This window comes from Meleagris gallopavo, chromosome 23 (genome assembly GCF_905368555.1).
Source record: "Meleagris gallopavo chromosome 23, MGAL_WU_HG_1.1, whole genome shotgun sequence".
Lineage (NCBI taxonomy): Eukaryota > Metazoa > Chordata > Aves > Galliformes > Phasianidae > Meleagris > Meleagris gallopavo.
The window spans coordinates 4,954,058-4,979,574 of NC_139426.1; the positions used below are offsets into that span (position 1 = coordinate 4,954,058).

At 51.3% G+C, this 25,517-nt stretch overlaps 2 protein-coding genes across 5 annotated transcripts in view; both read right to left on the reverse strand.

Annotated features, from left to right (window-relative positions):
• Nucleotides 1-350: 350 nt before the first annotated feature.
• Nucleotides 351-7,777, reverse strand: TMEM51 (transmembrane protein 51). 3 transcript variants are annotated; one of them, XM_085242481.1, is made up of 3 exons: nucleotides 7,627-7,777; nucleotides 2,384-2,808; nucleotides 351-1,555 (listed from the first exon to the last, which is right to left on the reverse strand). In XM_085242481.1, exons 2-3 carry the CDS (start codon nucleotides 2,722-2,724, stop codon nucleotides 1,144-1,146), a joined length of 753 nt encoding a protein of 250 aa, XP_085098607.1. In that variant the 5' UTR covers nucleotides 2,725-2,808; nucleotides 7,627-7,777; the 3' UTR covers nucleotides 351-1,143. The 3 variants fall into 3 exon arrangements, with proteins under 3 accessions (XP_085098607.1, XP_085098608.1, XP_003212362.1); XM_085242482.1 differs by lacking the exon at nucleotides 7,627-7,777 and adding an exon at nucleotides 6,337-6,948; XM_003212314.5 differs by lacking the exon at nucleotides 7,627-7,777 and adding an exon at nucleotides 4,707-4,856.
• A 4,679-nt stretch (nucleotides 7,778-12,456) lies between these two features.
• The window catches only part of KAZN (kazrin, periplakin interacting protein), a 146,207-nt gene continuing 133,146 nt past the window's right edge, over nucleotides 12,457-25,517 (reverse strand). Inside the window, exons 4-10 of one of the 2 annotated variants that reach the window (XM_085242096.1) lie at nucleotides 22,420-22,611; nucleotides 18,808-18,944; nucleotides 17,256-17,426; nucleotides 16,828-17,017; nucleotides 15,722-15,849; nucleotides 15,584-15,634; nucleotides 12,457-14,238 (exon numbers count right to left, since the gene is read on the reverse strand). In XM_085242096.1, the coding sequence (XP_085098222.1) occupies nucleotides 14,071-14,238; nucleotides 15,584-15,634; nucleotides 15,722-15,849; nucleotides 16,828-17,017; nucleotides 17,256-17,426; nucleotides 18,808-18,944; nucleotides 22,420-22,611 (1,037 nt within the window). In that variant the 3' untranslated portion in view covers nucleotides 12,457-14,070. Of the gene's footprint in view, nucleotides 14,239-15,583; nucleotides 15,635-15,721; nucleotides 15,853-16,827; nucleotides 17,018-17,255; nucleotides 17,427-18,807; nucleotides 18,945-22,419; nucleotides 22,612-25,517 lie in introns of both variants that reach the window. The other variant, XM_085242095.1, reaches the window with a different exon arrangement.

A 25,517-nucleotide genomic window follows, 5' to 3' on the forward strand; every position in this document is an offset into this window, starting at 1 on the left:
GAAGCAATAAATCATCACAGGTATCACCATATGGATTTGGACCAACATTTCATTCACACCCTTTTTTTTGGCCATTTGTGTTCATCTCATACCTTCAACATCCCCAGCCACCAAGCCAACCATCCCCACACCTACACCAAGATCAGCATCCTACAAACAATAACACAGCACGGACATTTGGCTGGGGACAGCATGACTCTGTAGATGCTGTTGCCCAGGAGGTAGCACATGTTTGGGATGCCCAAGGAGCAGCGTCCACCCTTAACCAGTTGGCTGATTTCATACAGCTCTGGCCTTCAATCCATGGGAACGGCCACCTGCACACACAAATGCACACACATACACGCACCCCACATACAAAATATTTATTTAGAAAAGGACTGCTTGCACTGCATGGTCTTGTCATTTCACCCAGAACATTCTGAACAACTCTTGGCAGTTGTACACTATGGCAGTTTCCAGCCCCAGACCCCCAGTCCCTTCGATTCACAGCACAACACACAAAAGAGAAAACCACTGAGGCAAGAAATACAGTCCTCTCCTACAGGAGAATGGGCAGTGATGCCAGTAAGAAATCTCCTATGGGTAAAGCCTATAGGTCTGACAAGCTTAAGGGCTTGTTTCATTCCTCTTCGCACCAGCAAGCAAGCAACTCCACAGGCACTTGGGCCAGCCCTGTGCCACTATCCCCAACCCCATTGGTGTCCGGAGTGGTGACAGCTACATCACTAACCTGACACTTTTTCTTGCCTTACTCAAAAAGAAAAGACATAAAAAAAAAAAAAAAGACAGAACATTTCCCTTTTTCCTCTTGGAAAATTCTTATTAAATAGCAGTTTGGTGGCTTGGAAACCCATTGCTGGGGCAAGGCACAAAGGAGAGAAGACACGTTAGGTGGTCCTTAACTTAAAACAATGCAGAAAGCACGTCTGACTCTTCCAGCCTTCACATCCTTCACAGCATCACCATTTCCCCATGGTGTTTGATGCAACGCTGTCCTGGGAAGACCCACTCCTATTTGTGCAATGCTGCAGTTCCCCCCACATCAGTACCTCAGCATCCAGAGAGCATCCAACACTCCCGCACTCCATAACCAGCCCTCTCCGAGTGTTTCCAATCCGCGCAATGACCAACCCCTCCTTTCTAAGTCAACTGTTGGCTTCCAGGTGCTTTTTCCTGGATATCCTCATACTTCGGAGGTGGGGTCAATGGCTCAATTGTGATGGGGCCGGTGCTGCTCCCGTCACCGAGGTTGAGCCTGATGTCCTTGAGATGCAGCTTCTCTGACTTGATCCTCCGCACCTTGAGGGGCTTCAGGCGCTTGCTGAGACGTGAGTTGTGCCGGCCCAGTGGCCGCTCGGTGCCAGGCTCTGCGCTGGCTGCTCCTGGGGGCTGCGTGCCTTCATCAAGACCTGTCAGTGATTCATAGGAGGGCAGTGAGACACTGATCCTGCGGTTCCGCTCCGGGTCGTGGGGCTCTGAGTAGCCTGCATTCATCACCTCCTCGTAGCTGGGGACGTAGTAGCGGGAGGACACGTCTTCATCCTCTTCTTGGCTGCAGGACATAAAGCGAGAACATCAGCCCCGCATCACTTTGACTGCAGTGGGGTATGGGACAGAGAGAGGTGATGAAAACACAACCAGAATATTGGCCCTTCTATGTTATATAGCAGTTTGAACAGACTGCAACGCCACCTGTGTTCAGGCACCTTTCCATTGCCTTCATAGAACCATAAAGGCTGGAAAAGATCTCTCAGATCACCAGGTCCTACTCCAACCCATCGCCGCCATGCTCACTGACCACATCCCTCAGTGCCACATCTCCACATTTAACACCTCCAGGGATGGTGACCCCACCACCTCCCTGTGCAGCCACTGCCAGCGCATCACTGCTCCTTCTGAGAAGCAGTTTTTCCTAATATCCAACCTGGAGGCATGTCAGGTTGGGTTCCATCCCACGGATGTGCATCCACCTGCACGCCTACACTCTGCATTGCTCCTGCTTTAGCAAGTTGCTTTTAAGTGATGGGGTCCTGTGGTTCGACTGGATGATCCTAGTGGTCTTTTCAACATTAATGATTCTATGAGTGGGCATGGTGGGGATGGGTTGACATTTTGACTGGATAGTCTTAATGTCTCCATAGCCCCTCGTCTGCTCTGCAGCAGCCAGTCATCTCCTGGGGTTAACAATTAACAGCATTTCCTTGTGCCACCCCACGAGTGTGTACTGACCAAGCAGGCATCCAATGGCTCAGCTATGTGCACTTGGCTTCCAGGGCACATCTTACATATCCTCGGTGCTTCCTTTCACCCACAGCACCATCAACACAGCTGGGTTTGCTTCTCCCTGAGCCTGAGCTCCTGCTGCCCCCCCAAGACTCACCTGTCCTCCTCCTGCTGTGAAGGCTCCACGGATGCTTGGTGCTGCACCACCCTGGGGATATCCTCGCTCTGCCTCTTCTTGTCACGGACATTCAAGCAGAGAGACAGCAGCAGCAGCAGCAGACCTGCCCCAACCAGCACGTAGGCCACAGAAAACGTCTTGCTCTTAAAAATGCCCCCACCACCGCGGTCGGGCTTGCTGCTATTCCCAGCGTTGGGTTTATCGGGGTGTCCGAAGCCAGGCACAATGTTCCACACAGCCAGGATGATGCCGAGGATGAGCATCCCCATCCCGATGGCTGTCAGTGCGTAGTGTGACCCGTTGGTGCGAGATGGGGCCATTGTGTGTTGGCCACCTCACTGCATCCCCGGTGGCCCCGGGTGGCTACCATGCGTGCGGTGCTCGGGCAGAGCAGATGGGCAGACCTGCAGAGAGAGAACACTGCTCCAGTGGGTGGACCATGAACCAAGCACTTCGCTTTGAGCACTCTGGTTCAGAGCCAGCCAAGCTAACGGTGCCTATCCATCCTGGATAGGATGCCTGCATTTCCCCAGCCACACACATGGGATGTGTATTTCCAAAAATAAACACGTGCAACTGCATCTCCTGGCAGCTCGCCTCAACCTCAGCACGCAGGGATGGCAGCGAAGAGTGCAACCTCACGCTGCAAGCTGCATGTAGGTAATGCAGCAAGGACTTTGGATTTCCACGCCACGGTCTGACAGCAGCATCCCACGGGTGCCAAAGCCAGCTGTGCAAACACGCCACTTTGTTTTCCTTTCTTGGCTTTGCAGTGCTTGTTTGTGCAAGGAGCCCTTGGACAGGATGCTGCTGCATGCTTTTCCCATATACGCCTTTGCTCTGCGTCGTGGCAATCTATGCCGTTGGTCCCTGGTTCGTGTTTGCTTGTTTAGCTTGAGAGCGTGCTGGGTCGCTGGGTCATGGCTAGAAACGAGCAGCATTCCCAGAAAACAGAGTGACTTGTAGGAAAAGACGCAAGCCAGGCAAGGAAATCGGGACTGTTAAAGGCCATCGAGTTCAACGGGGACACAGAGCAAACTTCCCCATCTCAGCCCTCTGCTCTTAAATTCCCCTTTGGATGCTCCCAAAGGACTCTCTCTGCATTCAGCACAGCCCCAGCCCTGTTCCTCACCTCTCCTGAAGTTCCTGCCCTACAAAGCAGCCCAGTGAGGACATGCCAGGTGTTGTTGCTGGAGCCTCCCTCATCCACAGCTGCTCCCAGGCACCAGCACTCACTGTCAGAGGGTTGCCTGATAGCCCCCAACCCCAACTAGGGCCCACCATGCTGTATTGGCAGCTCCATGCCATGCCTTGTGCTGGGGACAGCATCCATGCTGCAGGTGGTTGTAAACTCGATGACCTTTGTGGGTGTGGAGCTTATTGCAGTCGGGAATTGCATCACACGTCCCGCTCCTTCCTCACCTCCCGCTGCATCCGGCCCCATTCCCAGACACACCAGTGCCATCGAGACCAAGCGATGGCCCCAGGTGCCACTCACTCCCCTACCAACAGACTCCTATCCTCAAGCCATCCATCCAGCAGAGCATCGTGCAGGCACTGAGCTCCCACCTGCAAAGCGCTGCCAGGGCTTTGGGGGAGGAGAAATCACAGCACCGCAGTGACCTCAGCCGCAGATCTGTGGGGAGGGACATGACGGGAAAGGAACAGAGCACTCATTTTGCTGGAGGAATGGAAGGTTTCCAAAAGCAAAGCACCTTCCCACCGTCTCCAGCCTCCCTCTGGCACCTCTCTAAGCTGCTCCGTCATTGCAGTGTTGAAAAGTTTGGCCCAGCTCCCTGCCCTGCAGAGAGGGCAAATCGCATTAACCCACGCGGCGATGTCCGTGTCTCTCTCACCATCTAATTATCTCTACTTTAGGCTTATCAGAGCTCGCTGCCGTAGCCATAGCCCCACTGCTGTGACGTCAATGGTTGGAGAAGAGGTCTGGAAAAAGCAGTGCAGCCTCAGTGAAAAGGGAAAGCTGCAGCACCTTCAGGAAAGCACCAAACCAAAGCCTGACTATGGCCAGAAATGCACCTCTAGTTTGGCAGTGGCCGTGGACATCCATCCATCCATTCATCCATCCATCCAACCATCCACCCATCCCTCCACCCAATCATCCGGAGGAAGACGAAGCAGCGCAGAACAGCTGCCACGTGTCCTCCCTGCTCTGGCAAACGGCAGCAGGGAATTCTCAGTCCTGTGCTGCAATCCAGAAACCCCCAACGATTGTTCTGCAACCATTTTCCCCACTTTGTTCACTGCCATCACAAGCCACCATGTGCGACCAGTCCGTACTCACCACCCTCACCGCTCTGCTCCCACCTCAGTGGTGACATGCGGACATGGGGACATAGGGACATGCCCTGTGTCTGTGTCCAGAGCTCCAGCCTTCCCCACAGCTAGCCCCCGCCCCACAGCCAGCCCCACACCAGCAGCCCCAGCCACCTTTGTCCCCATCCCACGCACACCTGCAGTCTTGTGCTCACTGCTGTCAATGATTTACATCAGGAACAACGAATCATTAAACCAGAACGGCTCTGTGTGCACTCAGCTCCTTTTACTAGAAACCACGGCAGTCCTCGCTGCTCCCCATAACCAATGCACTGCGTCCCCTTCCTGCTACTGCCATCAGGTTGCAGCTCCAAGCCCTGCTCAGGGTGAAATCCAGGGTTTTCCACCCCCTCGATGAGGTCAGAGTGGATGCTCATCCCATTGGGGCCGGCCACCGGCAGCACGCTCACGTCGTGACACATGGGACCATTTTCACCTTGCAGGCAAATGAGCTCAGCAGGGGATGAGACACGCAGCTGATGACCAATGTGGTCCTGGGGCTGATGGTGGCTCAGCATCTGCCTCTGACAACTTTCAGTATCGTAGAAACACAGAATCATAGAATGGTTGGGTTGGAAGGGATCTTAAAGATCAAAGAATCATAGAATGGTTGGGTTGGAAGTCTGTAGAAACACAGAAAACCTGGGTTGGAAGGGACCCCAAAGCCCATCCAGCCCCTACCCATGCCGTGGGCTGGCAGCCCACATCAGATCAGGTTGCCCAAACCCTATCCAGCCTGGTCTTGGGCACTTCCAGGGATGGGGCATCCACAGCTCTCTGGTATTTGGCCCAAGCCCTGAACTCTGAGGCTCCCCACACTGTGGGTAACTCCTCCCTGCACCTCCCCAGCCCCGGGAGCAGGCAGGCTGATGTCAGCTCCAAGGCACTTGCCTTCATGTCCATGTCTGCACCCAGGGAACCTTCTCATTAACGATTTCTCCTTCTAATTTGTGAGCTCAGCCCATCCCCACAACCCTCTCCTCCACGAAGTCCTGCACACAGTGGTATTTGGCCACCCCATAACCCAGAAGAGTGGGAAACACCCACAGCTCTCCCTGCTGTGAGTTTGTCCAACTCCTGTTGGCTTTGGCCAACCTCCATCGCCACTCACTGGGGGAACGCAGCAAGACAGAGGGACAGGCTGTTGGGTTTTGCTTCCTGCCAGCAGCGATTGGCACTAATTGCTCCCTGCGTTCCAGAGAGGCACTTTCGGAGTTATTTCCTATGCAGGTATTTGGCTCACCCACCCCTCCCCACGGCACTTCCCCAGGAGGTGCCCACAGCAAAGCGGTGCCTCTTCCTGCAAAACCGGGCGCGCTCTGCTTTCTGCTCCCAATCCCTCTGCAATCTCAGAGTCCCCTTCGATTTTGCTTTAAAGGAAATCAAAGCATGGGTAGAGTGAGCCAAGCTGCACGCTTCCGTTCCATGGAGGATTGCCCCAAGCTTTGCCCTTCCGTCATGTTTTGGTTCCGGGCTGGTTCAGAACCGACGGCAATCACAGCAGCTGCAGAAAAGTCTGAGCCAAACAAACCAGCCTGGGGAACTCCCAGCACCCTGACCTGCTCTCTTCCTGCTTTGTGTAGCATTGTATTCAGTACCTTTGGTTCGCCGGGTTTTTTTTTTCTTTCAGATTTCCTGATTCTGACTTTTCATGCTGCGGATACAGGAATTAAAGGCGTCACGTGGGCTCCTCTCTGCCAGCTGAGATTCAGCCCATCTCCAGCAGCAAACCCTCTTCTGGAACTCACAGCACCATCCAGACACCACTTGGACACCACCTGGACACCATCTGGACATCATCTAGACACCATATGGACACCATCCGGACACCAACCGGCCATGAAACTCATCGGGATGAAGACGTGCATTTGGGATTGGGCACCCACCCCTGAGCGAAGCACACAGATTTGCTTTGCCAAGCTCCTCACTGATCAGTCTTTTGAAAGAACTGCAGCAATACTCCCAACAGAAACCCCATCAGCACCCAGCACCCAGCTCAGACCTGCCCTACAGAGCCACCTCAAGCTTTGTTTGCTCTCCAAACACTGCACCTCCAGCAGCCGTGTTGTGCTCTGACCCCAAAGCACCATTGGGTTCAGTGTAGGGTTTGCCATTTCCCATCCCTTCCTGCATTCAGGACAGCCACCTCCAGTGCTGCAGGGTGACAATGTACCCTAACAAGCCCCATCTCTGCCCCACATCTCCACCCCATATCTCCATACATCCCCATGTCACTGTGCCCCTCATCTCTGCCCCACCTCTCCAGATCCTCCTGTGTGGCATTGCACTCCTGCAGGCCGTGTCCCCCCACGATGCCAAATCGCCCCATTTCCCAATGTCCCCATGTCGCTGTGCCCCCCATATCCCCAAGTCCCTCTGCCCCCTATCTCCACCCCACATCTCTGCCCTACATTACCATCTCCTGCTCAGCACTGCGCTCCTGCAGGCTGTGATCCCATAACCCCATGTAACTCCACATGACCCCATACCCCATCTCTGCCCCATATCCACACACAGCCCCCGTACATCCATGCCTGCCCCGCATCCCTGCCCCACACATCACCTTCTGCCCAGTGCTGCGCTCCTGCAGGCTGCATCCCCATACGTCCTCATAACCCAATGTCCCCATATCCCCCCATATCCTCATACCACCCCATACCCCTTTGCCCCCCAAATCCCACCTGTACCCCACACATTACTTTCTCCTGCTCTTTGTGCTTCCCAATGCTGGCACCGGGGGGACAACACCCGCTCCCATCCCAACCCGGTGCCAACCCTTGTCCCAATCTCATCCCATCCCGGAGCCATAACGCTGCCCCAGCCCTACCCCGGTCCCACAAAACCCCACTCCCCTCCCGGCCCCACGCAGCCCCCTGGACGCCACGCACCTCCCGACAGCGGCAGCGGCGGGGAACCTCCCCGGGGCGGTGCTGTGATGCCGGGGCCGGGCTGGGAGCGTTGCGCTCCGGCTGCAGCTCCGGCTCCGCCCGCTCCGGGCTCCCCCTCCGCCTCCCCCGGCACTTCCCTTTCCCACGGGCTCGGAGCACTGCCCATTATCATTTCCCATTATTTCCCACTTCTTCCTGTTATTTCTCCATCCTTTCCCATCTTTTCCCCATTATATTTCCATTATTTCCCATGATTTCCCATTATTACCTACTATTTCCCATTATTTCCCTATTATTTCCCATTATTCCCCATTATTTCTCTATTATTTCCCATTATTTCTCTATTATTTTCCATTATTTCTCTATTATTTTCCATTATTTCTCTATTATTTTCCATTATTTCTCCATTATTTTCCATTTTTTCTTTATTATTTCCCACCATTCTTTCCCATTATTTCTGCATTATTACCCACTATTTCCCATTATTTCTCCGTATTTCCCCATTATTTCACACTATTTCCCATTATTTCTCAATTATTTCCCATTATTGCCCCATATTTCCTCATTATTTCTCAATTAGTTTCCATTAGTCCCCTATATTTCCCCATCCCATTATTTCCCATTATTACCCATTATTTCCCATTTTTTCCCCACATTTCCCCATTACTTCTCATTACTACCCACTATTTCCCATTATTTCCCATTATTACCCACTATTTCTCATTATTTCTCCCTTATTTTACATTATTTCCCCATATTTCCCCATTTTCCACTATTACTTCCCATAATTTCCTCATAATTTCCTATTTTCCCCCGTGATTACCCACAATTTCCCATTATTTTCCCACATTTCCCCATTATTTCCCATTATTACCCACTATTTCTCATTATTTCTCATTATTTCTCATTATTTCACCATTATTTCCCATTATTTCTCCATTATTTCTTATAATTTCTCCATTATTTCCCATTTCCCCCATGATTACCCACAATTTCCCATTATTTTCCCACATTTCCCCATTATTTCTCATTATTTTACATTATTTCTCCATTATTTCCCATTATTTCTCCATTATTTCCCATTGTTTCTCCATTATTTCCTATAATTTCTCTATTATTTCCCATTTCCCCCATGATTACCCACAATTTCCCATTATTTTCCACATTTCCTCATTATTACCCACTATTTCTCATTTTTTCTCCACTATTTCCCACTATTTCCCCATTATTTCCTATAATTTCTCCATTATTTCCCTGTATTTCCCCATTTTTACCCATTACTTCCCATAATTTCTCCATTATTTCCCATTTCCCCCCACGATTACCCACAGTTTCCCATTATTTCCCCATTATTTCCCATTATTACTCACTATTTCTCATTTTTTCTCCACTATTTCCCACTATTTCCCCATTATTTCCTATAATTTCTCCATTATTTCCCCATTTTTACCCATTACTTCCCATAATTTCTCCATTATTTCCCATTTCCCCCCACGATTACCCACAGTTTCCCATTATTTCCCCATTATTTCCCATTATTACTCACTATTTCTCATTATTTCTCCCTTATTTCCCATTTTTACCCATTACTTCCCATAATTTCTCCATTATTTCCCATTTCCCTCCATGATTACCCACAATTTCCCATTATTTCCCATTATTTCCCCATCCCCTTGACGCAGCCGCATGGGATTTTCCACTGTCTCCCCCACTCCCCTGGGGGCAGTGCAGGCACTGCCCTTCCTTCTCTCGCCCAACCCATTGGGCAAAGAGCCCAGAGCTGCTCCGTGGTGCCATGCAATCACCGATGCGCAGAGACGTCCTGCCCTTTGTATGGTTCAATTTGCATTTTCAAGCTTGCCTGCCTCCCCACACTCCCCCAATCCCACACCAACCTCTTGCGTGGCAGTGTTACCCGTAGATTTCTCCTTTCTTCTGCAAGAAAATAGAACTCAATCCAACTTCATGCAGGAAATAAGCCCTGTGCCTTCAGCCAGACCCTACAGCTCTGGAACCGGCCCCTATGGGCTGCAACCAGAGCTGGTGCAGCTCAATGGGCTCCTTGTGCTCCCTTCTGCAAAGCTGAACGTCAGCCAAGGACGGGCTTCTTCACGGCCACAGAATGAGGGCTGTGTTACAGAGACCCAGCCATGTTCCCTTTGGGGCTCAGGGGTCATCCCAGGGCTCTGGGTGCTCCTGGATGGCCCAACCCCAAAACCAACTCCATGCCCACCCCCAACCCCATGCCCAACGCCATCACCATACCCAACACCATCACCATGCCCAACGCCATCACCATGCCCACCCCCAACCCCATGCCCAACAACATCACCATGCCCAACGCCATCACCATGCCCAACACCATCACCATGCCCACCCCCAACCCCATGCCCAACGCCATCACCATGCCCGACACCATCACCATGCCTGACACCATCACCATGCCCGACACCATCACCATGCCTGACACCATCACCATGCCCAACACCATCACCATGCCCACCCCCAACCCCATGCCCACCCCCAACCCCATGCCCAACGCCATCACCATGCCCAACACCATCACCATGCCCACCCCCAACCCCATGCCCAACGCCATCACCACACCCAACACGATCACCATGCCCACCCCCAACCCCATGCCCAACGTCATCACCATGCCCAACACCATCACCATGCCCACCCCCAACCCCATGCCCAACGCCATCACCATGCCCAATGCCATCACCATACCCACCCCCAACCCCATGCCCAACGCCATCACCATGCCCAACACCATCACCATGCCCAATGCCATCACCATACCCACCCCCAACCCCATGCCCAACGCCATCACCATGCCCAACACCATCACCACACCCAACACCATCACCATACCCACCCCCAACCCCATGCCCAACGCCATCACCATGCCCAACACCATCACCACACCCAACACCATCACCATACCCACCCCCAACCCCATGCCCAACGCCATCACCACACCCAACACCATCACCATGCCCACCCCCAACCCCATGCCCACCCCCAACCCCATGCCCAACGCCATCACCATGCCCAACACCATCACCATGCCCACCCCCAACCCCATGCCCAACGCCATCACCATGCCCAACGCCATCACCATGCCCACCCCCAACCCCATACCCAACGCCATCACCATGCCCAACGCCATCACCATGCCCACCCCAACCCCATACCCAACACCATCACCATGCCCAACACCATCACCATGCCCAACGCCACCACCATGCCCAATGCCAACCCCATGCCTGCACCCCGGGGGAGGGCTTTGGAAGAAGAGGAGTTGGGTTTAGGTTGAGCTGAGCCCTCAGCCCGCATGTATCTGAGTGAGGAGAACTGTTTCATAGGGTTAATTCAGGAATAGGACACACCTCTGCGTTTCTTTGGGTTCTCCATGGATCGCTCAGCGCTGCGGCGGCGATAAATCCTGGCTGCGTGCTCCCTCCTCTGTCCATAGGGCGTAGCAGCAACTCGAGAACAGCTGAGCCCTTCTGGGGGTGGGAGGAATGCTCGGCAGGGACACAAGAGGATGCAACAGGGACGCAGTTGGGATGTTCTGGGGAGCAGTAGGGATGCAGCAGGGATGCATTGGGGATGTAGCGGGGATGGAAAGAGGATACAGCAGGGATGCAGAGGAGATGAAGTAGGGATGCAGCAAGGATGTAATGGGGATGCAGTAGGGTTGGAATGGGGATGCAGCAGAGATGCAGCAAGGATATGGTAGGGATGCACTGGGAATGCAGCAGAGATGCAACAGAGACACAGCAGGGATGAAGTAGGGATGCACGCTGACCGGTTATTAACAGCCAGCCTTAAAAACAGGAACAACCTAAAGGTCAACCATAGATTTCAGGTCATGCTCTCTTCAAATTGGCTTCAAAGTGCAGTTTCCTTCAGCTTTGGCAGCCGCACAATATGGCATCAGCAAATATTTGCCACCAACCTCAGCCACGGACTGCGCCGGGCTTATCTCACTATAGTCACACCTCAATGCCATATTTTATTCCCATTAATACTCCATCATAGTGCTAATTAACAGGGCTGCACTGCCAGCTGGCAGCTGGTGCCTGTTTCCCTTCCCATTGCTCACAATGCTCCTGCCTGGTTCCATGCACAACACTATGGGCTTTAGATGTGTAAAATATCAAATGTTCATCGTATTTTGTTTTATTGCTGTTCTGTATTATCTGTGGTTGCCTTGGCATCATCCAGTCCAAAAAAAACAATCTTAGCCTGCTGGGAAATGGGCAGACCCAGCTACGCACAACCCGACCCCAAGATACGGGGTAGAAAACCAAGCACATGGAATATATTTTCCTGCTGTGCTGCCCTATGGGATAACAAATGAATTCTTACCTGTTTTCTGCAGGGTGCATCACCTTGGATTGGCATTGGTTTGCTCCATGCTCAATAGGGACATCCTGCCCTACACCTTTCCCACGCCCATCCCATTGCCTTGGCCATGGTGGACTCCATCCCTGGCATCACATCCATGGGTCCTGAATGGATCTTGGCCCACATCCTTACCTATAGGAAATCCCAATTCTGCTTGGTCCCACGGGTCAAAAAACCCAAACCCATCCCATGATGAAGATGGCGTTCTTGGTGAGGCAGCCAACAGCATGCCCCATTGGCACCCAAAAGGTGCTGCAATGATGCTGAGCTGCCCAGTGCTTTACACCCACCCCACTCCCATGTCCCCTCTGCACCACCCAATGGATCCCATTGGCCAGGACGTGAGATCAACCCAGTGCCCAACCCCACCACCAATCCCCGACCTCCATTGAACCACGTGGAGCTCACCCGTACTTTAAAATAAGCTTTATTTAGATTTTTTATAATTTTTTTTTTGTTTGTAATATTTGCATCCATGCCTTCAAGGATCCTCCCCCCCCTTCATTGGGGGGAAAAAAAAGTTAAATCTAAGGTTACCCATAATCCATATGCTATTTCCCGAAGTTCTCTCTTTTAAATAAATCATCCTCTTAGTAAGTTTTTTTTTTCTTTTCTTTTCTTTTTTTCTTTTTTTTTTTTTTTAGAATTATTTCCTAATTTACAAAATAAAAAAAAAAAAAGCTGAAATGCAAAAGGAAACTACTGGATACCAAGGGAGATCGCTCGTCTGCTTTCGTCGGCGGAGAGTTTAAATTATTAAAAAAAAAAAAAAAAAAAAAAGAAAGAAATGCGAGGAGAAAAACGAACAAAATAATAATAAAAAAAAGTCAATGTATTAAAAAAAAATTAAATCAACTTTTCTGCAGAAAAGTTCTGCTTTTTCTCCCCGGCCCTCCCCACAGCATCACATGGGGGAACACGGAGCGCGGGAGTGAATTTCTGCCATTTAAGACAAAATATTCCCCATTCAAACGGGGCGCGCGTCTCGGAGTTCAGAAAAATAAGACACTATTATAGCACTATTAAATAAATCTTCATACTTTGTTTTTTTTTTCTTTTTTCTTTTAAGAGCTTCCAATGATACCGCTGAGCGTTAAAGCATACAGGTTTGCGAGCTCGTCGTTAAGCGGAGCGCGGTTTCCAGGCATCCCCCTTAAAATTGGCACTGCTCTATAGGGACGTTGCTTTCCCTTGGCCCCCAGTGCCCCCGGTTTTAATGCCAGCAAAGGGCGAGCACCCCAAATCCACATTGGGAAGCTCCGAGGTCGCTGGGTTTTTCCAAGGCTGTAAGTGCTCCCACGCCGTCCCCGTTCCCCAACCCCTTCCTCCTCCCCGGCCCTCCCCAGCGACGTGGAAAAAATATATATATAAAAACAGCAACAACAAAAAAAAGAATTTTAAAAAAAACAAAACAAAACAAAAAACCAAAAAACCAAAACCCAACATTTCTGTAATAATTTAGTTAGAATAGCTCCTCTCTGGGTTTGTGCAAATAAATTAAAACGACACAAGGGAAGGGGAAAAACACAGATTCCAGAAGGCGTTACGACGAGCCCGTGTGCTGCCACCTCCTCGGGTGAATGCAATTTGGGTGGGTTTCATTTCTTGGTTTTGTTTTCTTTTTCTCATGTCTCTGAAGATGTTGGGGTCCCCTTCTCTGAGGTGGGGTCCCCTCGCAGGACAGGCTCCAGAAAAACAGCGGTTTCGGACAAGAGACGTCACAAGCACAAAGTGCACGAGATTCCCGTTATTTACAGACACACAGCAGTCCTTCAAGTTTCAAGTTTTGTCGAAAAGGAGGAGGTTGGGGGAATTAAAACAAACGAAATGAAACAACAACAAAAAAAGATAAAATCCCCCAAACGACAAAAAAAAAAAAAAAAAAGAAGTGACGACAAAGGAAGAGTTACTGGAATGCTTAAAAAAATAAAATCGAAATACAGGCGGGGGGGGGGGGGTTGGGGCTAAATTACACTGTGACTGGGTATGCACACGTGGGGGCTGTACATTTTTGGGGGCGAGGGGTCACCAGTCCGCGTCCTCCTCGATGTAGTAGTCGGGGGCCGTGCCATCAAACAGCCCTGGGTCGAGGGATTTGCGCTGCTTGCCCCGGGCGAACACCCGTGAGATGGAACCAAAGCCCATCTTCTCCTTCTTCTTTTTCCGTTTTTGGTCCTCGAGGTCTTCCAGAGACTGCAGGGAGAGGAGGGGTGGAGGTGGTATGGCTGATCTTTGGGGTTTTGCTGGGGGATTTGTCACTAAGGTGTTCCTGCAGTGGGCGTGGGTGAGGCTCCCATGTATGGGGTGTGCAACCCATCCCCACCGTGTGCCCACTAAGCTATGTGACAGAATCACCAGACCATGAAGGTTGGAGAAGACCTCCAAGATTATCAACACATCCCTACCATGCCCACTGATTGTGTCCCCAAATGGAATGATAGAATAATTAAGGTTGGAGAAGACCTCCAAGGTCACCAAGTCCAACCATCAACACATCCCTACCATGCCCACTGATTGTGTCCCCAAATGGAATGATAGAATAATTAAGGCTGGAGAAGACCTCCAAGGTCACCAAGTCCAACCATCAACATATCCCTACCATGCCCACTGACTGTGTCCCCAAATGGAATGATAGAATAATTAAGGTTGGAGAAGACCTCCAAGGTCACCAAGTCCAACCATCAACATATCCCTACCATGCCCATTGACTGTGTCCCCAAGTGGAATGATAGAATAATTAAGGTTGGAGAAGACCTCCAAGGTCATCAAGTCCAACCATCAACACATCCCCACCTTGCCCACTGATCATGTCCCTAGTTAGAATCATGAAAGGTGGAGAAGGCTTCCAAGATCACCAAGTCCAGCCATCAACACATCCCTACCATGCCCACTGATTGTGTCCCCAACTAGAATGACAGAATAATTAAGGTTGGAGAAGACCTCCAAGGTCATCAAGTCCAACAATAAACCTATCCCCACCATGCCCACTGATCATGTTCCTAAATAGAGTCATGAAAGTTGGAGAAGACTTCCAAGATCATCAAGTCCAACCATCAGCCCATCCCCACCATGCCCACTGATCGTGTCCCTAAATAGAATCATTAAGGTTGGAGAAGACCTCCAAGATTATCAAGTCCAACCATCAACCCATCCTGTCACGCTCACTGACCACATCCCCAACACATCTCCATGTTGAACACCTCTGGGGATGTTCAACAGCACCAAGTACACAGATCCCAATGAATACTGAGGTCCAGGTCCTGAACTTTTGTATCTGAAGTCATCAGGAGACCCAACCTCTTCCCACCCCACGTTATCGGGAGTTTGGTTTCTCAATGCCATCACTATAGGATGTCAGCTACGCGGCAAAGCCACAGGGAGGCCTAGCTACCATCTGCACGAACACCCACAGCTTTTTAGGGTAAAACATAAAAGAATAACTCAATAATTCCATCAGTGCCTCTAGGTACCCCAAAAACCACTCTCTAATGCAGGATGTGCTTTTGGGAGCTGGGTTTCCAAGGGATTGCAGCCCTACCTGTACGATGGGGTTGTGCAAGTTCTTCTGTACCGGTCCGGGGCTGTCCCCCTGCAGCAAGAAGGGAAACGGATGATATTGAAACAGCAGGAACACAATGTGGGCACCCTGCAGCACCTGGCTGCCCCTGGGACTTACGTTGCAGAGCGAATGCGTCCGGTGTCGTGGTGAGTTGATGTCACTCGGCGTGGACGATCGGTCGCCTTCTGCTGCTGACGCGTCGGAGATGATGGACGGCTGCCTGGAGTGGCAGGGACTCACCCGGACTGCTGTGAGGCAATGGGGAGATGGGGGGTCAGCAGTGGCAAAGCTCGGGTGTAGGGCTGCCCCCCAACGTGAGTGAAACCCTCGTGCAAACGCCAGATCCTATGCAAAAGCCAGCAACACCCCGGGCATAGCTTAAATCCCTATGCAAAACTCCAGCCTGCAGTGCAAAACCCAAATCCACCAATAACTCAGGTGATCCTGCTCAAAACCCAGCAACTCCCCGTGCGAAACCTAAACCTCTGTGCAAAACCCCAGTGCAAGACCTAAGCCTGTGCAAAAAATCCCCCTGTGCAAAAACAGTTCCTGTTCAAAAACTCAACAATTCCCAAACCCTTACGCAAAACCTGAGCCTGCTGTGCAAAATCCCCAGTATGCCCTGTGCAAAACCCCGGATTCTGTCCAAAACCCCAGCAACTCCTAGTGCAAAAACCTAAACCTTTATGCAAAACTCCAGCCTGCTTTGCAAAACCTAAACTTGCGCAAAAAGTCTGATCCTGCTCAAAAATGCAACTCCTTGTGCAAAACAACCCTAAGTATTCCCTGTGCAAAACCCCAGGTTCTGTTCACAATCCCAGCAACCTCCTATGCAAAATATAAACTCCTATGCAAAACCCCAGCCTGTTGTGCAAGACCTAAACCTGTGCAAAACCTTCTGCAACCTCCCATGCACAACCTAACCCCCATGCAGAGGCTCAGCCCGCGGTGCAGTAAAACAAACGTGTCCTATGCAAAACCCAGATCCTGCTCTACACCCCAGCAGCCCCCTGTGCAAAACCTAAACCCATAGAAACCCAAGCACCCCGTGTGCAAGAAAGCTGATGCTGTCCTAAACCCCAGCAACCCCCTGTGCAAACCCAAACCCCTGTGCAAGACCCAGACCCATGCAAAACAAACAAGACCCCTCTGTGCAAAACCACCGATCCTGTTCAAGATCCCAGCAACAACCCATGCAAAAACAAAGCTGGTGGAGGTCTCACCTTGCCGGTCGGCTGAGTGTGCGGGGTGGGAGTGGTACAGGGTCTGCTGGCTCTGTCGGATGGCAGCAGTGAGTGGTAGGTCAGCCTGCAGCACCCACTCCTGGTTGCCATTCAGCACCGTCTCGCCTGGCATGGCCAAGGAATGGCGCTTGGGGACGTCCTTGGTCAGCGTGGCCAGGGATTGCTTGGCCTGTGGGGACACTGAAATCAGTATTGGATGCAATGCTGCAGCACTGGAGATAGCATTTGGATGCAATGCTGCAATGAACTCACGCAATACAGCAACAAACCCTAAAAATGCAATCTCGTGACAACGCTCAAATGCAACGCTGCTACGCTGCTCCATTCACCTCAATGCAACAAATGCTGAGCCCTGACCCAAACCAGGCACCCAGCACAGCTGGGAAATGGTATAAGGCTGAGCTCACCATGGCCAGCTCGGCCTCCAGCTCCTTCATTCGGTTGTCTTTGAGGTCGAGCTGGGAGCGCAGGGCGCTGGCGTGGTCGGTGGCTTCCTTGGCTTGCCGCCGCAGCTCCCACTTCTCCCGTTCCAGCAGATCCTTCTCCTTGGCCAGGGCTTTCACTGCATCCTCGCTCTCCTGGTGCGACAAGGGGAAGGTGTTGAGACAGGGAACGGCCAAAATCCCCTCTTCCCGGCCCTCCCTGCAGGCACCGTATCCCAAAATGGGATGCCTGTGCACCAAAATGGGATGCTTGTGTCCAAGATGGGGCACCTGTATCCCAAAATGGGAAGCCTGTGCCCCAAATCGAGATGCCTGTTCACTAAAATGGGATGTCTGTGTCCCAAAACTGTACACCTGTGCTCCAAACTGGACACTCGTGCCCCAAAATGGGATGCCTGTGTCCCAGAATGGGATGCCTGTGCCTCAAAACAGAATGTCCGTGTCCCAAAATGAGGCTCCTGTGTCCCAAAACTGGACACCTGTGCCCCAAAATGGGATGCCTGTGCACCAAAATGGGGTTCTTGTGTCCAAGATGGGGCACCTGTATCCCAAAATGGGAAGCCTGTGCCTCAAATCAAGATGCCTGTGCCCCAAATCGAGATGCCTGTTCCCTAAAATGGGATGTCTGTGTCCCAAAACTGTACACCTGTGCCTCAAAATGGGATGTCTGTATCCCAAAACCGGACACCTGTGCTCCAAACTGGACACTCGTGCCCCAAAATGGGATGCCTGTGTCTCAAAATGGGATGTCTGTATCCCAGAATGGGATGCCTGTGCCTCAAAACAGAATGTCCGCGTCCCAAAATGAGGCTCCTGTGTCCCAAAACGGGATGCCTGTGCCCCAAAATGAGACATTTGTGCCACAAACAGGATGCAAGCACCGTGCCCCAAAGCTGGAGAGCTCTGCCAGCACCTCACTCCATGCTCCTTGCTTTTTTTCTGCTCACTGAAGATTGCAATGACTTCCTCGTGGCAGGAGAAAAAATGCCCCGTGGCTGCCCCAGCTAACCCAGAGCTGGCTGTGAGCGCTGCTCCTATGGCACCAGCCTTCAAAAATAGCAAATTTCTCCCTTTGCATGGAAAAAAGCCCAGAATAGCTGTGGGAGCTGAGTTCCCACGCTCGCTCGTGCCTGCGGATGGCAGAACCACGAGCACAACAGGAAGCCTTGCTGCAACCCCCCAGCTTTCCATCCCGAAAACATCCCAAAAATGCTCTTTATTACAGAGCAACTGTTTGTGTGCGCGCTCTGCACGCTCCAACCTTGCAGGCACGCTGGGAGCAAGCTGCCTTAGGGCTTCGGCCAGCAAAAGGGAGCAGTTAAATTGGGCTGCCTGGAGATACGGTGGTGATGCTCCATCCCTGCAGACTCCCAAGGTCAAGCTGGAGGGGCTCTGAGTGCTCACAGAGATGTGGGGGTCCCTGTGCACTGCAGGGTGATTGGCCCAGATGGCCTTTAGGGTCAACCCCAAAAAAGTCCAACCTGAAGCCCCAAAGGAAGAGAAGACACACTCTCACCTTCCGGTGCTGCTCGTAGTTGCGGATGAAGTCGCGGAGCTGCTCCTCCCGGCTGTCCAGCGTGGCGTAGAGCTGCTGCATTTGGCTCACCAGGTCTGTTTTCTCTGCCTTCAAGCGCTTGCGGTCGGCTTTCATGGCTGCAAAGAGAGCAGTGAGGTAATCCGGGTCCCCAGCATCATCACCACCTTCTGTAGGGTTGGCTTCCTGCTGCTGCGTTCCACCACACCATAAGGTCAGACTGTACGACCCCAGAGGTTTTCTCCGACCTTAATGACTCTACAATCACATTCATAGAATCACAGAATGGCCTGGGTTGGGAAAGACCACAATGCTCATCCAGTTCCAACCCTCTGCTGTGTGCAGGTCATCAACCAGCAGTCCAGGCTGCCCAGAGCCACATCCAGCCTGGCCTTGAATGCCTGCAGGGATGGGGCATCCACAGCCTCCTTGGGCAACCTGTTCCAAAGCATCACCACCCTGTGTGAAAAACTTCCTCCTAATATCCAACCTAAACCTTCCCTAATCACATTCATGTGATTCCAAATGGAAGAACTACCAGCCCTGCACAGGAGGGATGCACAAACCCATCGTGTCGCATTAACATTCACTTAATTTCTCCTGTTTCTCCATCCCAACCATGAAATCCAATGTTGTCACTGTGACTAACCCATAAAATTGGGCAGCCTTGCGTGGGGATCTTTGCTCTGTAATTAAATACACACTCATTGAGCCTAGCCTTTGACACCTGCACACAGCATCTTGCTGGCACTCTGCAGTCAGCATCTGGCCGTGCATAAATGGGACATCCCAGTGCCATACTGGCTTTTAGGAAAAGCATTTCCATGAGAGATTCTGCCCTGGAGGAATTTGCCTGGAAACACCCCGTGAGGAAGCCAAGGGCTTTCCAAACCAAACCAGACCCAAATGGGCAACAAGGAGGTGGTCTTGCCTTATGTTGGGATGTTAAGGGTCTTCTTCAGGTCCTTGACCATGGTTCATCTACTCCATATCTCCTGGGAATCCCATATCCATCCTTATCTACCAGATTCACCTCCATCTCCTGGGGGATCCCATATCCACCTCCATCTCACGAGGATCCCTTATCTACCCCTATGTGCTGAGGGACACCAGACCCAACACCATCTCCTGGGGACCCCACATGCACCCTTATCTGCTGGGGGACCCCCCATCCACTCTTATCTGCTGGGGGACCCCACATCCACTCTTATCTGCTGGGGGACCCAGTATCCACCCCCATTTCCTGGGGAGACCCTCTATCCAACTCAACCTCATGTGGGGACCCCGTTTCCACTTCTATCTGATGGGGGACCCCAGATCCACCTCCATCTCCTGGGGACCCCAGATCCACCCTCACCTACTGGGGGACCCCAGATTCTCCCGCCCACCTCACAGGACTCCCCAGGACTTTACATGTTTCCATTCTGGACATTCTACTATCACAACATAAGGCCCAAGGGACAGAACCAGCCCAGAGGAAGGAGCTGCAACACAACATCCCGCTCTGAGCCGCATCCCACACCACACCAGTTCTTTGCTGGGAGATGTAAACGCTGCACGACAGCAGCAGGAAGAGCTGCTCTCCTCTCCCTTCCGCAGCAGGAAGGGCTCGTTGGCGTGGGACAACCCAGGAAGGCATTTCCCTACAGATCAAGGCTCCATTCATGCCTCTCCAACCCCAAACCAGACCCTTACGGAGGTGCTGGGATGCCATAGAGGCTGGATTCTCCCCTCCCCTCCCTCACTCTCTGCCTCCGCAGTGCTTCCAGGCTCTCAGCCAAGCATGGCAACGGATTTCCCTAACGTTCCCCTACAATTTCCCCATCACTTGCCTGCTAACAACACAGCATGCATGCAGCCAGCAGGGAGGATGCTGCAGCCGTGCGTGGGGACAGGAGCCTGAGATCCTGCAGCCGAGCAGAGCCTGGCCACTTTCCCATCAGCAACATTCCCCAAATGTAGGGTTTTTTTTTTTTTTTCTTTTCTTTTTTCTTTTTCTGGAGCTGCTGCCCTTTTTTTCCGCTCCCTTTTTTTTTTTTTTTTTTTTGGTTTGTTTGTTTTTGGCAGGAGTTTTCATGGGAAGGAAAAAGGATTTCTGCAGCGTCCCGTAAGCGCTGCGCTGCCGCCCAGCCCGTGGGGATGGATCCAGCACTGTGGGCTTTGCCAAAGGATGGGAAAAGGCTTCCAAAGCTGGGAGGAGGGAGGAGGAAGGGACGTAAATGGGCTGTTGGCTGAGTTGCTCACAAGTGTGAGTCGAGATCCCCTCGCCTCATCCCTCACACCTGCAAGGAAGTCCTGCAAAACAAATCCCAGTGGCTTCTATAGCTGACCAATAAAAGCCCAACTGAAAAAAAGCAAAGCATCACGATATTCTTTAAGCACTCGTGATTCTCAAGCCATTATGGCAGTGCAGTGGAAAGCCTGCTGCTCAGTTGTAGCATTTTGGCTTTTCGCATACAACTACACCACGATTTCCCATGGAGAGGAGGCAAGCCAGCCTGCTCAAATAGCTCACAAGAACCATTTCCAAACCTTGGAACGTAACAAAAACTCTAAAAAAGTCTCTTTGTTTTATTTGCACATCATCAAAGAGCAATAAAACTGAAAACACACAGACCATGGATGACTTTTCTTTTCCCTTCCTTTTCCCTCAACATTTCCCCTTCCTTCCCTTCCTTTTCCCTCAACATTTCCCCTTCCTTCCCTTCCTTTTCCCTCAACATTTCCCCTTCCTTCCCTTCCTTTTCCCTCAACATTTCCCCTTCCTTCCCTTCCTTTTCCCTCAACATTTCCCCTTCCTTCCCTTCCTTTTCCCTCAACATTTCCCCTTCCTTCCCTTCCTTTTCCCTCAACATTTCCCCTTCCTTCCCTTCCTTTTCCCTCAACATTTCCCCTTCCTTCCCTTCCTTTTCCCTCAACATTTCCCCTTCCTTCCCTTCCTTTTCCCTCAACATTTCCCCTTCCTTCCCTTCCTTTTCCCTCAACATTTCCCCTTCCTTCCCTTCCTTTTCCCTCAACATTTCCCCTTCCTTCCCTTCCTTTTCCCTTAACATTTCCCTTTTCCTTCCCTTCCCTTCCTTTCCCTTCCCCTTCCCCACAGCCCCACACAATGCCCTTAACCCTGGGTACCACACCATCCAGCCTTCATTTCCTCCAGTTTATTCACCAAGAAGTGCTTTTTGGAGGAGGAAAGCCTCCAATGTCAGATTCTGTCCTGCAGCACAACCCTTCAGTGGGGTTTGCAGCACTCTCCATGCAGGAGGATGCATGCAGCACAATGCATGCATCACCAAGCAATGCTCTGCTTCCTTCCTCAATGGCTCCAAGGAGCTCAAACCTGAACCAAACCCATCTCATCATACTTTCCAGCTGCATTTCAGCTCGGTTTTGCTCTGTACAATGACAACTTTGTGCCCAACGTGCCCAATTTCCCAGCCTGCTGGGGATGCTCTGCTTGTGCATCCAACCTCACCCCACAAAAACACACCCCCTCACCCAAATAAAAGGGATAGCTTTCCCTTCCCTCCCTAATTAATTTGCCCTGGGGTTATGGGATGCATGGAATAAAGCCCTATAGGGAAAGGCAGCCCTTACCCTGCAGAGCCTCCTTGGCCCGTGCCAGCTCCTGCTCCTTCTGTGCCAGCTGCACCTTGAGCTCAGTGGCCGACAGCACCTCGGGGGATTTGCTGCCATGTGTCTCCTCCAGCTCCTTCGTTAGCATCTCCTTCATTTGCCGGAGCAGGTGCACCTCCTCCTGCAGCTGGGCCACCTCCTCTCGCAGCAGTGCTGGGGAGAAAGAAACAACAAGTGAACAGGAGCCACAAAACCAATGCCTACAGCGTGTGGGTCCTTCCCCCGCTGTTTGCTCACACAATATGGGAATTTGGGGGTTATTTTGGGAAGAAGCAGCCCCTGCCCTACCCGCACTGCTGCCTCCCACCTCCCCTATAGGTGCAGAATAAATGGGGCAGAGCCAGCATAGTGCTGGTCTCCTATCCCTGAGCCAGCAGCTGCTCCGGGAAGGCATAAAATCTGCTTTGCATACTTGAAATGCTTCCCTTATGAAAACTGGCAAGGCCTCCTTCTGTAAATTATTTAGCAATAAAGTCACTAACGAGGAACATTCGAGCTGCGGGCTGGGGATTTCATTAAAGTCCAGAGTGCTTTCTTGAAATTCTCACAAAAAGCTTGGATAAATCGGTGTCCGAGAGCACAGCTCGGCTCTGCCCACGTTACCATTTCCCAAGGGGCAGGAGAAATTCAGGTTTTTGGCCTCCAGCACGTGGGAAATCAGGGCAAATGCACTGGGTCCATGCAGTGCAAGCAAAGCCTGGCTGAGCAGACACACAATGTGTGCACTGCCAAAGGTCATCAGTACGCAACCGAGTGCAGGGCTGCAGCGGGAAGCTTCCCTCCTGCACACAGACCTGCCTCCCCAAACCCCATTAAAATCCCCTTTCCCACATTTCTGCACACGACCAGTCCCATGTCTTTCCCACCCCAAATGCCGTAAAAATCCCATTTCCTCCACTTCTGCAAGCAACCAACCACACAACTCCATTGCTATCCATTCTTTCTCCTTCCATGCCCACCCCAGCCCACCTTGTGCTGTTTCTCCCCTCTCACATCCCCAGCCATCAGCCCCATGGCCAATGATTAACCACACACGTCCAACTCCAACCAGCTCCTCTGCAAGCCATGCTATCAGCTAATTAAATCCCCATTAGGATTCATTTGGTGCCTACTGCATCCCCACTTGGATACGGGCAACGCTGGTCCAACCATCCCAACTAGAGGTCTTAGGTTGGAATCATAGAATGGGCTGGGTTGAAAAGGACCACAATGATCAACTAGTTTCAACCCCCCTGCTGTGTGCAGGTCGCAGATGTACAGTGAGGTCTATGAGATCTATAGGTCCCATCTAGGATGCAATAAATACAGGAGACCAAACCAGTGTGCTGGTCACCTTGGCAAGCAACAAAACTTAAAGATCTTTTTATTCTTATGAACTTCTCACCTTATTTTTTTAAAGAACTTTCTTGAACTCCTTGTTTTATTGCTAAAAAAGTGACTTTTCTACAGAGATGCACAGTTGGTGGAAGAGAAGGAGCCCAAACCATGGCAAGGATGGTTCACCCAAGGACATACGTATATTTAATACCAACCCAACTACCTGCATCTATCCACCTCTATCCAATGGCACATCCATATGGTACAAGCTATCTATCTGTCCATCCTGTCCATCTAATGGTGTCTCTATACATGGACCAAAGTACAACTCATAAACTGAAGGTTTTGGGGATAAATCCTGTATCTCTTGCTACGCTCAGGGAGTAGAAGTCATGCTGGGAGCTGCATGGATGCTGGGAGAAACCTTTCAGCAGGAAATGAACCAAACCCCCATGCTCTACGCCCAGATTAAGCACCTCAATGAATGTTCCATGTCCCCATACGCCACTGGGAGCAGCTTTCAGCCCCACCAGGAGATGCTGCCCCAGACCCAATTGCACAGCATTCATCTCTGCCTTAACCCAAACCAGCTCAGATTCAACCCAACGGCGCTGGAAGAAGCCCACCCCCTTCTTCACAGCATCACAGGACCTTCTGTTTCACCTCCCTAAGGCCAAACCCCAGTGCAAAAAGCTCCCACAACGCATTTTTCCTCTCTTTTTAACCCTATTTTTTTGCCCTCTTCCCTTTTTGCTTCACTGGATGGGCTCATCCCCACCCCGTAACGAAGCACTGCAATTAATGGGGACGGAAGGAGCTCCCTCCTCGCACTGCAGCACCCAGGGCAGCCAGAAATCAACGCCATTTAAACATTTCCTAATTGACAAAAACTGCCATTCGCACACGAAATAATTGGCTGTTAATTATATTTTAGCTGATAGCGTTCAACATCCACCACCCCGCCGCATTCTCCACCCTTTATGCTCTGAGCACCGATTAACGTGCTAGCAGACAATGCAAATAATCAGGTTTTTTTTGTTTTCTTTTTAATATTATTAATAATTTTCATTTAATTTTTGGCAGCATCCGTGGCGAACGCAGCGCTTGGCACGGCTGCTTTTTAAATCCAAGCACCAATTTAAACATTTCCTGGACTCGTTGATGAAAACCAAGAAGATAATTAGCAGTTAGTTCTACAACAAACTTCCAAGGTGCTGTCAGACCTCCATATATGCACACACACACACACACACGTACATCTCCCCCTGGTATCAGAAGGGTATCAGAGAAAAGCAGTGATTTAAGGACTTAGGGATGAGTCAAGCTCATAGTTCAAGAGCACCCCACGGCTCTGATGGTTCTGGTTTGGTCTGACTTTGGGTACCTGGGAAGGTTCACACCAAAGCAGCCCTGGTGTGGGAAACATCCATGCGTCCCCCACCCCCCAGCAGGCACTAAAATAGGGGAAAACCACCAAATTTCCAGGCTACGTTCTGTTGGAGAGCCCCAAACACACTCTGACCTACAGAAGGACCCCAATGCCTGCACAAACCCATCGTGCCCATCCCCATCTTGCCATTGGGACGGCTCCAAACCTGCCCCCATAGCAGCACTGCGTTCCTGCTGGGATAATCCTGAGGATGTGGCACTTTGCAGAGCCCACCCCTGACCACTGGGGCATCCCCAGTATCGGGATATAACCCAAACCCCACTAACAGCCATGCAGCACACGCAGGAGGGGA